The sequence below is a fragment of the Tursiops truncatus genome, chromosome 1 (genome assembly GCF_011762595.2).
Source record: "Tursiops truncatus isolate mTurTru1 chromosome 1, mTurTru1.mat.Y, whole genome shotgun sequence".
In the NCBI taxonomy this organism is placed as follows: domain Eukaryota; kingdom Metazoa; phylum Chordata; class Mammalia; order Artiodactyla; family Delphinidae; genus Tursiops; species Tursiops truncatus.
The window spans coordinates 130532878-130547652 of NC_047034.1; the positions used below are offsets into that span (position 1 = coordinate 130532878).

General features: G+C 42.2%; 1 protein-coding gene across 11 annotated transcripts in view; it reads left to right on the top strand.

Annotated features, from left to right (window-relative positions):
* Positions 1-8370: 8370 nt before the first annotated feature.
* Positions 8371-14775, top strand: part of DOCK7 (dedicator of cytokinesis 7) — a 212703-nt gene continuing 206298 nt past the window's right edge. For 2 of the 11 annotated variants that reach the window (XM_019919426.3, XM_073789018.1), the window contains exon 1: positions 8375-8781. In XM_019919426.3, coding sequence (XP_019774985.1) covers positions 8744-8781 — 38 coding nt within the window. In that variant the 5' untranslated portion in view covers positions 8375-8743. Of the gene's footprint in view, positions 8782-14775 lie in introns of all 11 variants that reach the window. The other 9 variants (XM_073788983.1, XM_073788985.1, XM_019919427.3 and 6 more) reach the window with 8 other exon arrangements.

Below are 14775 nucleotides of genomic sequence, written 5' to 3' on the forward strand. Positions count from 1 at the left end.
CCTGGATGGTTTTAGTTGAAATCATTTCAGTCCACTTCACTTGAGCTAGATAAGCTCTCAGGTTTCTTCCAGGTTTATGACTTACAAATACATTATATAGGGAAAAGTAAAAATATACAAACTTTTAGAGCTGACAACCTTAAGGGGCCGGCTAGGTAATTCTTGTTTGAAAAAATGTACCTTGAAAAAACATGCCAAATAAAAGTGAGCTTTTATAGCAGTATTTAAGTTCTTTCTACTTGCAGCTTTCAAACTATTTTTGTAGAACCAATTATTTTCACAAAGTCTTTCAGAAATATCTATTGTAATCTCTGTTTGAGAAGTAGAGAATGTGAAATTCAGTGACATTAGGTAACGTATTTGAGCTAGCAGCAGAAACAGAAGCTGCTAGCTCAAATACGTTACCTAATATCACTGAATTTCACATTCTCTACTTCTCTACTTTGAATCAGACTCAGAATCTGATTCAAAATTGTCTTGATAGAATCTGATTCAAAATTGTCTTGATAGAATATCCCACCTATTGTAAAAAGTTGTGTGATATTATAGAGCTGATTCAAAATTGTCTTGATAGAATCTGATTCAAAATTGTCTTGATAGAATATCCCACCTATTGTAAAAAGTTGTGTGATATTATAGAGCTGATTCAAAATTGTCTTGATAGAATCTGATTCAAAATTGTCTTGATAGAATCTGATTCAAAATTGTCTTGATAGAATATCCCACCTCTTGTAAAAAATTGTGTGATATTATAGAGCTAAACCAGTAAAGAAAGCAGTGAAATAATTTTCTTTTTATTATTTATCTATCTATTTATTTATTTATTTTTGGCTGTGTTGGGTCTTTGTTGCTGTGTGCAGGCTTTCTCTAGCTGTGGCGAGCGGGGGCTACTCTTCGTTGTGATGTGTAGGCTTCTCACTGTGGTGGCCTCTCTTGTTGCAGAGCATGGGCTCTAGGTGTGCAGGCTTCAGAATTTGTGGCTCACGGGCTCAGTAGTTGCGGCTTGTGGGCTCTAGGGCGCAGGCTCAGTAGTTGTGGCGCATGGGCTTAGTTGTTCCGTGGCATGTGGGATCCTCCTGGACCAGGGATAGAACCCATGTCCCCTGCATTGACAGCCAGATTCTTAACCACTGCGCCACCTGGGAAGTCCTGAAAGCAGTGAACTTTAAACTAAATTACACATAGATTAAAATAGCAAATACCAAAACTAAGGTGCTAGATGACATTCTATTTCAGAATCACATAATTATGGGGTTAGGCAGCATTCTTAAGAGGTAATCGTCTGTCTTTAAGCAAGGCTACACCTAGTAGTCCCCAAGCAGAGGAAGTTATGCAATTCTTTGAAATATTTGGGAAAAGAATATTCCACAACTCTTTTTCATACTTGTCCCAGTGCCACATGATACTGATAACAGAAAATTTACTACCTTAACAATTATCTAGAACTGAACCAGTTCTAGCAATGACCCCATACATCCATGATTCCCATCCTTTCCTGGTTGTGGTAGGCAGAATTCTAAGATGGCCCCCCAGATTCCTGCCCCTGGTATACGTGTTTTGTATAAGCCTTCCCCAAGCATGTGGGCAGGACTTGTGGATACGAGATAGGCACTCAATTGATAGGTTATATTATGTGATGAATGTATGACAATGGTCACCTTTGGTTATACAGTGATTCAAAATGAATATACCAGCATTACATGGTTATATTTAGTGAGAAAATGGAATGGTATCTGAAGGTAGCTCCCTCAATTTCCCTTATTTCTACCTCTACAATGCTGCGTGATTTTCCATTCTTTTCTTCCCTCCCCAGGTAGCAAACGAAAGGTACCTCTTTATCTCAAGGTTATCAAGTGTCTCTTTCAGAATTTCAATTGTTCTCTCTCCTCTTAGTCATTCCCCACAGCCTACAACACATAGGATCTCCTACCTGGCAGAACGTTTCCATGACTCTTTTGAACTTTGGTGCTTCTCCTTCCTTTCTGTGTCAGACCTGCTTGTTCCAGATCTACCCTACTGTTCCTAAAGAACATTGGCCTCATCTGGGCCCAGATCCAGATCAATAATCCCCATCAGGTTTCAGATCCTAGCCCAGTGACATGAAATAAGAATGGCACAATAGGGTACCACTGATATTGGTTTCAAGCTGGCCCTTGCCCCAATGTTTCTTCTACTTGCTTTATTCCTTTAACCCCTAGTTTCTTAGGCCTTTTAGTGTGGCTACATGATAGATTCATTCTCTGAGCTTTCAACTCTCTTTCTATCTTCTCTAATCAGCGGGTTGTCTTCTCCCTTCTGATATCATATGAATTTGGGACATTTTTCTTTTCTTTCTTTCAGCTTAAAAAGAATGAGGTAGTGAATCCCCATGCTCTCATCACCCAGCTTCAACAATTATCAACGTAAGCCCACATTGGATTATCATTTTTGTGTGTGTGGTAAAAAGTACATAACATTAAATTTACCACCTTAATCATTTCTAAGTATAAAGTTCAATAGTGTATTCACATTGTTGTACAACAGATCTCTGAAACTCTTTCATATTTTAATTCTGAAACTCTGTACCTACTAAACATCAATCATGTTGGATTATTTTTAAAGCAAATTCCAGACTTTATATCAGTTCGTTAATAAACATTTCAGAATGTATCTTAAAGGAAAAAAAGATGCCCCCACCCCACTTCTTTTTGTACAACCGCAAAACCCTTATCACACTTAAATCAAGGTTTCAACAGGAAACAGAGGATACACTCAAATAAGATAACTTTAAGAGGGTTTATTTAAAGGTTGTGGGTATAGGGGAACCACAAGGTATAGTACAGTAACCTAGGGTAAGTGACTGAGCTGGTACTACCTCCAGACCCATAAGGATATGGGGAGGGAGTGGTTACCAGAACCCGGAAAAAGAAAGAATCTACAGAGTGGGCTGCACTGAAAAAATCAATGACCTTAGGTCAAGAGACACAGTAGGGTGATCTTGCAGGGAGGGAGACAGGGGAATGATACCCTGACATTACTCTCCTCCCTCTCTCTCTTCTTTTGCTAGTAGTTTTCACTGGCCTAGTCCATCTAATGGCTAAAGGGCATGGGAGCCCTACTGATATAATCCATAGAGTCCAGCCTTCTGGAGCAGAGAGTAGGGTGGAGAGTGGTTCTGGGGGAACAAAGGGAAGATACCCAGAAAATAATAATTCTTAATATCACTTAATATATTTATATGAACCATTCTAGCAAATTATTGAAACTGGGAAGGGGATTCTGGGAGCCCACTGAATTTATAGCCAGTTGGTCACAAGTACAAGTGGTAACCTATGACTTGCAGCTGTCATCTTAGGTGGGGGTAATCTTGCAGGATTGAGCTCTTAACTTGTGGGGTCTATGCAAAACCCAGGTAGGTTGTGTCAGAACTGAAATGAACTATAGACACCCAGTTGGTGTTTGGAGAGTTGGAGAATTGGTTGGTGTGGGGAAAAAACCTCCACATATTTGGTGTCAGTGTTGTGAATAAAATCAGTTCAAGATGTAATTCACATTCCATACAATGCACCCATTTAAAGTGTAAAATTTACATAGATTTTAGTATATTCACGGAGTTGTACAACCATCACAATTAATTATAGAACATTTTAATCACCCCCAAAAGAAACGTTAAAGCCATTAGCAGTCATTCTCCATTCTCCCTTTCTCTCAGCCCCTGGGAAGAACTAATCTACTTTCTGTCTCTATGGCTTTGTCTATTCCACACGTTTCATATAACTTGTGACCTTTTGTGTCTGGCTTCTCTCACTTAGCATAATGTTTTCAAGATCCATCCATGTCGTAGCATGTATCAGTACTTTATTTAATTTTATTGTCAAATAATATTCCATTGTATGTATATACCACATTTTATCCATTCGTCAGTTGATTGGCATTTGGGTTGTTTCCAATTTTTGGCTATTGTGAACAATGCTGCTATAAACATTTCATGTGCAAGTTTTTGTGTGGACATGTGTCTTCATTTCTCCTGGGTATATACCTAAGAATGGAATTTCTGGGTCACATGGCGACTCTATATTTAAACATGTTGGGGACTTGCTAGACCGTTTTCCAGAGCAGCTGCACCATTTTACATTCCCATCAGCAGTATAAGGGGGTTCCAGTTTCTCCACATCCTCATCAACAGTTATTAATATCTGTCCTTTTTTTAAAAAAAAAAAAATATTTATTTATTTATTTAGACTGTGTTGGGTCTTCGTTTCTGTGCGTGGGTTTTCTCTAGTTGCGTCAAGCAGGGGCCCACTCTTCATCGCGGTGCGCGGGCCTCTCACTGTCGCGGCCTTTCTTGTTGTGGAGCACAAGCTCCAGACGCGCAGGCTCAGTAGTTGTGGCTCACGGGCCCAGTTGCTCGGCGGCATGTGGGATCTTCCCAGACCAGGGCTCGAACCCATGTCCCCTGCATTGGCAGGCAGATTCCCAACCACTGCGCCAACAAGGAAGCCCAATATGTGTCCTTTTGATGCTAGTCATCCTAATGGGTGTGAAGTGATATTTCTCTGTAGTTTTGATTTGCATTTCCCTGATGGCTAATGATGTTGAACACTTTATTCATATGTGCATTGGCCATCTGCATATCTTCTTTGGAGAAACGACTATTCAAATCATTTCCTCATTTTAAAATTAGGTTATTTGTCTTTTTATTATTGATATATGAGTCGTTTATACATTCTAGACAGAAGTCTCTTATGAGACAAATGATTTGCAAAAATTTTCTCCCATTCTTTGGTTTGTTTTTTCATTTCCTTGATGGTGGTGTCTTTTGAAGCACAAAAGTTGTTAATTTTGATGATGTCCAATTCACCTTTTGTTGCTTGTGCTTTTATTCTATTTTTAATCTTTTAAAAATTCCTTGCTACTTATTTCTTGAAGGAACCAGGTCATTATGTCCTGTACAATTTACCATATTCTCAATTTTGCTAATTGCAACCCTAGGGTATTACTTAACATGTTCCCCCAACCCCTATATTTTCTATAGGCTCATAATTAGATTCAGAGGTTTGATCAGATTTGGGTTTAAACTTCTGACAGAAATATTTCATAGGTGGTACTGTATGCATCCTAAACATCTCCTCTTTACATCACATGAGGAGGAATGCAGTGACTGATTGAATTTTTTGTGATGTTAAGATTAATCAGTGGGTTCTGTTCTTATTGGCCTAACCCAACCATTTAAAATTCTCCAACAGGCTCTTATTTAATGGTTTATCAGCTATAAGGTTTGGGTCAGTGCTGTCCAATAGAACTTTCTATGGTGATGGAAATGTTCTATCTGTACACTGTCCAATATGGTAGCCTCTAATCACATGTGGCTATTGAGTACTTGAAATATGCCTAATACAACTGAAAAATGACTCAAATTTTAATTAACTTAAATGTAAATGGTTACATGTGACAAGTGGTTAATGGATAGTACAGGTCTAGGTTCACTATTTCACCAGAGTCTACACTACCTCTGCACTTGTTAGCTCAAATTCTTCTAAAATAACTTCCCCTCATCAAATATGACTACCTTGGAATACAGCTCATTCAGAAAAGGCATAACTTCGGCCTGTTTTTAAAGTGGGCACTGAGCCTACATTTCAGGCCATTTTGATTGGGGTAGCCTGGCCTTTGGGCCCTTCCCGACTAAAGAACCATGAGGGGCATACATTCTGTTTTAGGAGGATTGTTACTGTAGTCTCCGTGTCACTTGCAGGGGGTCGGTAATAGAAACTATTGGCGCTTCATACTTCTTCCCCACAGCTCATCTCTGATTTTAGCTGCAGCTGTGGTGGACAGTTATGCACATGGATGGCTTCCTACCTGAAGCACCTACCATATCGCTCAGCTTTTTGCAGCATGGAGTGTGGGAGTAGTTAATGTCCCGAGGATCAGCCTTCAACCAAGGGTAGCTAAATACTCAACCTCACAGGGCCAATTCTGAAGTGCATACTAAACAGTTCTCCGGAGGGTGGCAGGCAGGATTAAGCTTTGCTGCCCACTGTGCTAACACTCAATAATGCCCCCTTTACTGGCTTTCTCTCTAGTCCACTCTCTCTACTCCCTCTCTCCAGCTTCTAGGCTCTCTTCCCTAATAAACTGCCTGCTTCCAAGTTGTGTCTCAAGCTCTGCTTTGGGGGAAATGTAAATTAGGGCAGGATCTCAAAATACTTTAGTCCATGGCATTTGGGCCAACAGTCTTGGCTTGACTCATGTGCCTACCCCTAAACCAGTCACAGAAGACAGGGGAATGTGCTGCTCAGCTTGGCCAGGCCTAGGTCACACGCTCATCCTTGAAACTGGGCTGCGGGAATTTGCTCCATAAAAATGTGGTGATTGAGACCGGTGGATTGAGACCTGTGTGTTTGTGTGTGTGTGTGGCGGGGGTGGGGGCTGTATGTGCGGGTGTGCACACACACACACACACACACACACACACAGGGGGTAGTGTGGGAAGCATGGACGCTGGTCAGCCAAAACAATTCCCCTCTCAGTCCCTCTGTTGAGCTCCACACATATCCCTGAGACTGGACTCCTGTGGGACATGGATACCTGCCCACATTGGACTTGTCTGTGACGTCAGCTGTTCCCCAGAGGTGGGGACCACCATTCTTGCTTGAAGTATTCCCCAGCCTCTGTCTAGCCTGCTTACAGCTTGTCCTCTTCCTGCTCTAAATGTTCCCACCAAACTGCACAGTGCATGCAATGTCCTTTCAGACACTTTGGCAACTAGTGAGTCATGTACACAAAGAACCATTCAAAGCAAAATGTGGTCATTTCTCTGAGAGAGTAGTGAAAAGATGTTTGGAGAGCAGAGATAAAGGCATATAACATCTGGCTGGGAGCATGAGAGCAGACAAACGATTCAGCGACAATCAAGCACCCAGGACAAGCTTAAGGGTAGGATGAATAATGATAATAACTGATAATAATAACAGCAGGGTAGCTGTTATTATCCCTGTTAACAGCAGGTATAATAATAACAATGAATCCTCATAATACTCTTTCAAGTAGGTACAATTATTACCCTGTTTTAGAGTTGAGGTTAAGTAACTTGCTCAAGGTCACATAGTAAGGAGGTGGCAGCATATGATCGGGTTCCTATCATGGAGGGTCTTAAAGGCCAGCATACAGTGTTAGCCTTGACTTGTAGTTCTTTGAGTAGCTGTTTCATGTTTCCCAATGGACTCAAACTTCCTGAGAACAGCACTTTGTACTACACTTGGGGAGAAGCTACATATGTACCTCTTTGAATAGACCACCTTTATTGGAGTGAGCATTGTTAAGCAAAATAAATGAAGTCTTCCACAGTGGTTAGAGCACTGTGGATCTGACAGGAAGTTATGGATCTGACTAATTGAGGCTTTCACCTCTGACTCAATGTGTGACTCTGGGCAAATGAACTAACAGCTCCATGCTTCTGACTTTCCAACTGTAAAAGAGAGGAAAAGAAGTATCCAACATACTTCACAGGGACACAGCAAGACCATAATAAATAAATAAATAAATAAATACACATATTAAATTCTTGCAACACTTAAGAGAAAGGTACTAAGGAAACCACGGTATTTTTCTTAGTTTCACCGTAACATCAGTAATCAGCAAATATGCATTAGGAGCCAAACACATTAGACACTATGGGATTACAACAGAAAAATGAAACATGATTTCTGCTAGTCCCTGTTTTATAGGATTTGATGGGCAAGATCAGCTTGATTGGTAAATATACAGATTACTTAACAGAATATCAAAATGGTAAAGTACATTAGCGCTCATCTGGTTCAACATATATATATGAAAAATGAGATTCAAAAGGGATATGTAATAGTCTCAGGAAGAGTGTTACTAACGGGGAAACACGTGTCTTCAAAGAAAAGGCCTGGGCTCAGGGTCTGAACTTCGGTTGAAGAGGTTACCATCTGTGGGACCCGGGGCCAGTCGCTTAGTTTCTCTGAACCAAATTCCTTTCCTCTAAAACGAGGATAATAATTTACTTCCAAGAGCTGTTGTGAAGATTAAGTAAAATCATGCATGCATGTAAAACTTTAATCCAGTGCCTGGCTTAGCACCACAAGTCAACTATTATTATCGTTACCTCTGCAGGAGAAAGCTCTTTTCTGGCTCTTTTTCTGTAAGAAAAAACATTCCTTCTCCAGTCAGACCCCGTTAACAAGGTCGCAGCAGAACAGAAAGTGCTTTCAACTGCACGGAGATGGGTGCTGCAGGAACGTGGACCCAGCCCTCCCGGGCGGCACAGCACAGCCGCCTTGGCAAAGCCCGTCTTCCATTTCCTTCCGTTCCTTTTCGGGAGAGCCTGGCTCCCCCCCACGCGCTCGGTTATCTTATTCTCTTGCTTCGCCAGGTCGCTGGCCCCTCTCTGGCTTCTCTTTGCGTCCTCTCGGTCATGCGGGCCCCGCGGCAGCCGGGAGACCAGAGCCTGCGGCTCGGTCCCTCCACGCCCCAGTTTTCCTCTTCGCTTCCGCGGGCCGCAGCTGCGTTCCGAAGCCAGGTTTCCCGATGGGATTGACGCGCTGAGGGGAGGAGCGGTTTCTTGCTGCGCGCCTCTCAGGAGCATTACGGCCGGGCTCGTTCCCGGCTCCGGCCGCCAGCCCCAGCCTCACGGGTCCGGAGCGGGGACTGGCGGAGGCGGCGAGGGAGGGAGCGCGAGTGAAGAGGCACGCGCCCGCCCGTCCGCGCCCAGACCGCCGCAGCCGCCTTAGCAGCCATGGCCGAGCGCCGAGCCTTTGCCCAGAAGATCAGCAGGTAAATCTGGGGCGTGGGGCGCGCCGCCGCAGCCGGGGGAAGAGTCGGAGAATCCTCCCGGCCCGGGCCTAGGAGGCGGGTGGGTGTGGCGACGCGGACGCCGGGATCCCGCGGCCTGGTCGGCGGCTGGGCGGAGAGGCAGAGGGGCGGAGGGGCGGAGGGGGCTCTCGGCGGCCGCGGTGGCTGCCCAGGCCTGGCGCCGCCCTCCGAACCCGGCCCTTAGCCCGCGCCTCGGCCAGGGTCGCTGAGAGCCCCGCACGCCCGCGCCCCTGCCTCCGCCGGCTCCTCGGGCCCCCGGGCCTGGAGTTCGCGGCGGCTTATTGAAGGGCTGGCGGGGGAAGCTCTTCTGCCGGCCGCTCGGCGCTTCCCAAATTCTTTGTGTCCCCACCCCCGGGCTGGCCGGGGCCCTTTCTTTCTCCCCGCCCACCCCTGTTGCCCCTCAGGAGGGTGCGGGGGTCCGCCCTCGTCTCCACCCCAACAAAAGATTCGGCGCGCGGCGGGCTCCCGGCCGGTGCGAGGCCCCCCCTCCTTCAAGCCTCTCACCCTTCCCAGAAATCTGACAGGAATCCTCTTTGCACCCAGAGGTCCGATTCAGAGTGGGCTCGTGCACCCAGAATCGAAAATGTACGGCCTAAATGAAAAGTTGAGAGCTTGTGGTCTGCACCTTCGGTGTCCAGCTGCCCGATCTGACGAATTGTAGGCTGGAGCTTGATCCTAGTAGCGTGTGAATGTAAACTGCGCCTGTGTTTCTCATAGCTCCAGAGGAAGATGGATGATAGGCAGTGTTCTTTATACACCGGCCCTTTGACTCGTGTTTTTAGAAGTCTAGCAGTGAGCAAGCGATCACGGTTGAGGTTTCTGAGCTTTTCATCCACTTGTGGTGGGGAGGTTGCCACCTTTCTCCCCCCTAAAACTAAAAATTGAATTACGGTGGAGGATTCTAACATTTGTAGACTTTCATTGTGGAATATATCAGTGGGTAGGACACTAGACATGTTTTGTTTAATAAGACCATATTTCTGTTCATCTGAAGTCCCAAGAGAAGAAACATTCGAATGTATTACTTTTTCGACAATTGTATTTCTGTGACTCTGGATCTTTTTAGTTCGCTGATGTTTATTAAAGATTTTTGGACCTACCAAACAGGTCGTTTCTTAACTGCTTGAACTTCCATAGTGTTACTCTCTTTTGGCACTTTTTCATTTAAAACTAACATCTGTTTCATTTAAGCTTTGTGCTTTTCTTTTTTTCTTTCGAGCTTTAAAACACATATTTTATTTTCTCCTTAAGAGACAAAATAGCAAGTGCTTAAGAGCATAAGCTCAGACTGTGACCACGGGCTTAAATCCTGACTGTTATTTTCTAAGTTGGCACCTTGGCCAAATTGTTTAAGGTCTTTACTTGTTTGGAAAGTGGGTAAAAAAACCGGTACCCAGCTCATAGAGTTGTTGCGAACATTAAACGGAATAATTTGTGTAAAGGGTTTAAGTACAGTGTATGGCCTTTACTAGCTATCATGGAACACTTAACAGTAATTAGTATAACCTAGGGAGCTGTGATAGACTTAATAGGAAATTATTACTTTTGTTCTTTTTAAAAAATTTTTTGTAAAATAACTTGGTTTTGTTTCTGAAGGCAGTGCCATTTAAAAGTAGATGCATTACTTGACACGCATGCTTAGTATTAATTTCTCTTAAATAGAACCAAAAGCTTATCTCTGAGAACATTGTGCTGATCAAGAAAGTGCACATAAGGGAGTTAGGTGTGAAATACATACAATGTCTGTTCTCCATTCATGGAATTTGTTCTCAGATAGGGCATGACAAAACACAAGAAAAAAAGATAACCAGTTTTGCAAAACAACAAAAAAATTCAAGTTAGTATAGCCGTTTAAAGTTATAAAAGTAAGGCAATGGAAATGAAGAGACATGCATTGATTGGAGAGATACTTAGGAGGTAGGCATGGCAGTGATTGATGATTGCTTGGATAAGGAAAGTGAGGAAGACTGAAGAGTCTGGGAGGACATCCAAGTTTCTGACTTGGGCAACCAGGATGGAGGCAGTTGTTGAGTAAGGGAGGACAGGAGGAAGAATGGGTGTGAGGGTGGGAAATGAGGTGGGATGGAGATGATGATTCAGTTTTGGACATGTTGATTTTGAGGTGCTCATGGAGCATTCCAAGAGAAGTGTCTATGAAGCTGTTGGTACAGGTGTAAGGTGCAGAAGAGAGATTGGGTTGGAGATATAGATTTGGGAGTCATCAGCAAGTAGATTGTAATTAAAGCCAGAGGAGCAGATGAGATAGTTGAGGAGGAATGCACAGGCTTAATCTGGAGGGAAGACCAAGGACAGAACTGCTATAGATGATGAATTATTATCTGCTTATTGTGAATGAAAGGTACTTTCCTCCAAGTTACCAAATATGGCTGAATAATACCTCTGAATAAATTATTGTTCTGCTTCTTAGTTTCCTACTGGGGGAAGTATAGCGCAACTCTGGAGACAGACTGCCTGGTTTGACATCCTAGCACTGCCCCCCATTGTGTAAACTTGGATGAGTTACTTCCTCTCACTTTTGCCTCATTTTCCCTATCTATAAAATGGGGTTAATAGTAGGACTCACCTTATAGGATTGTTGTAAGGATTAAATAAATCCATACGTATAAAATGCTTATGACAGTGCTTTTTAGGTAATAGTACACAGTAAGTATCACTATTTTTTTTATTATTACAGGATTTATAATATGGCCTAGGACTATTATTTGGAAGTAATAATCCTTTTTATGATATACCTATATGAACTTTGTTGCTCTGTGAAAAGCCTGTTGCTACTGGAAAACTTATTTTTCTTTTTTAAAGCTTTATGATTTTTCAGAAACCTTTACTTTGAAAAGAATTACACTGATCTCTTTTCTGGCTCAGTTTTTTCCTAGCCCTTTGCATTTAGTGCTGTTATTTTTTGAGGCTGTGATTTGGTGATTTTTCAAAGCTCTTTATTGCGCAACACTGATTGTGCTACTAACCTTGGCTCATCATAGAAAAGCAGACTTCATGTCAAGTATTGCCTCTTGTCTGTTCTCCCTACATTTATGTATGTATGTATGGCTGCGTTGGACCTTTGTTGCTCTGTGTGGACTTTCTCTAGTTGCGGTGAGCAGGGACTATTCTTTGTTGCGGTGCACAGGCTTTTCATTGTGGTGGCTTCTCTTGGTGTAGAGCACAGGCTCTAGGCGCACGGGCTTCAGTAGTTGTGGCATGCAGGCTCAGTAGTTGTGGCTCACGGGCTCTAGAGCACAGGCTTAGTAGTTGTGGCACATGGGCTTAGTTGCTCCGTGGCATGTGGGATCTTCCTGGACCAGGGATCGAACTCATGTTCCCTGCATTGGCAGGCAGATTCTTAACTACTGAGCCACCAGGGAAGTCCCTGTTCTCCCTACTTTTTGAGGACAAGGCATATGCCTTGTTAACCTTTGTAATCACTCCCTAGTGTATAATAGGTACAATTTATGGAATGTTGATTGTAGATAAATGACCTAGGATTTTGTTTGGATTATTTTGTCCTATCACTTGATATTCAGCTGTAATGAAGAACATTTGTGTATACTTAAAACTCTTTTTACCACATTCTCATCTTCATAACCCAGAGGGCAGAAGAACATAGTAAAGAAGGTAGACTCTAGATCACATCACCCAGGTTGAAATTCTCCCTATACTAAATAATAGCTGTGTAATCCTGGGCAGTTGATCTAACCTCTTTGTCTTTGTTTGCTCATCAGTAAAGTGGAGCTAAAAACCTCTGTAGGATTAATTTGAGGATTAAATGAGATAATACATGTAAGACACTTAGAACTGTGCCTGAAACATAATAAGCATTCAAAAAATGTTAGCTGCTGCTATTATTCCTATATTATTTACTGTTATTTATTTATTTGTTTATTCTTATTGGGGTATAGTTGTTTTAAAATGTTGTGTTAGTTTCTATTGTACAGTGAAGTGGAGTTCCCCGTGCTATACAGCAGGTTCTTATTAGTTATCTATTTTATACATATTAGTGTATATATGTCAATCCCAATCTCCCAATTCATCCCACCTCACCACCCCCACTTTCCCCCCTTGGTGTCCATACATTTGTTCTCTACATCTGTGTCTCTATTTCTGCCTTGCAGACCGGTTCATCTGTACCATTTTTCTAGGTTCCACATATATGCGTTAATATACGATATTTGTTTTTCTCTTTCTGACTTACTTCACCCTGTATGACAGTCTCTAGGTCCATCCACGTCTCTGCAAATGACCCAATTTCGTTCCTTATTGTGGCTGAGTAATATTCCATTGTATATATGTACCATATCTTCTTTATCCATTCCTCTGTTGATGGACACTTAGGTTGCTTCCATGTCCTGGCTATTGTAAATAGTGCTGCAGTGAACACTGGAGTGCATGTGTCTTTTTGAATTATGGTTATTTACTGTTATTTATTATTCCCATAATACAGATGCAGAACTGAGGCCTACTGAGAATGAGATTATTTGCCTTAATTGAGGTTCAAACCCTAGTCCTCTGATTTCAGATCTTAAATTATTATTATTCGACTGTATTTTCTTTCTGCAAAATATTTTCTTCTGTGGTAGTTCTAGATTTTCTAACAGTGCTGCTATTAGTATACCAAAAGTTATCCTTGTTTTCTTAATCTTTGTTAATTTCGTATCATTTTGCTGCCTAAGAAGCAGAATTTAATGAAAGGCTTTCATCAGATCTTTATTTCTGAGGAAAATCCTACATGAGTAGGATTTCCTGGGTATAGGCTTATTTATAACCTCAATTGTTTTTAGTCTTGAATCTGTTCATAACTCTGGCTGAATAGGCTCAATCTTTTAATCTACTTTGTTCAATTCATAATCTCACTCCTGATAAAAGTAAGTCCTTTCCACATAGTATCAACTATTTCAGTGCTGCCTGTTTCATCACTTTGGACACATATACCACTTCCCTGACCTTCTGTTGTACTCATTTCACTAACTGTTAATGCTGAATATCTAACCTATTTCTTGCTCCTGAGCTGCAGAGTAGTGTTAGAGGGAGACTAGAATAGTCCAGAGTTGATCTTTAAAAAAAAAAAAAAAAAATTATTTATTTAGTTGTGCCAGCTCTTAGTTGCGGCAGGCGGACTCTTCAGTTGCAGCAGGTGGGCTCCTTGGTTGCGGCATTTGGGCTCCTCATTTGTGGCATGCAAACTCTTAGTTGTGGCATGCATGGGGGATCTAGTTCCCTGACCAGGGATGGAACCCAGGCCCCCTGCATTGGGAGTGCAGAGTCTCATCCACTGTGCCACCAGGGAAGTCCCCAGAGTTGATCTTTTATTAATTAATGTCTTATCATTTGAAATGAGGTTTATTCCAAATAATGTCTCTTATTTATCATCTTTGTTTCCCTACCCCATCTTTTACCGAAAAGTTTGGGACCATACCACATGAGTCCTTCATTTTAACCTCAGCATATGACTGTCCCAATATATTGTTCAACCATCTTTCTCTTGAGCCTGAAGGGTATCTTGTACCTAAAACTTACCTGTGTTATTGTACTTTGAATCCCATACCTTGCCACCTCCTCCCAACCTTGATCTCACAATTTTCCCTTTCCTTTCTAGCATCTTCAATCTATTCTTTTTTATGGATGTTTCCCTTAAGCCATAAGACTTATCCTGCCTTTCTCATCATAAAACAAAGAACCATCGAGTCTTCTGGCATTTCTGGCTGCCAACCAATCATTTCTTTTTCTTTTATAGTCAGTTTTCTCACATGTATGTGGTATAGTCACCAGTACTTCCTGCCTGTTCTCTTTCTCATCAATCCTGGGGCCATATGGTAGTGCTTACCATGCTACCTTATGTGTACTTGGATTATAGAACTCTTGAGAATTAGGAACATCTGACTTTTTTCTTTTGTTCATCACTGATTTCATGAGGTACAGTTTTTTTTTTTTTCTTTTTCTTTC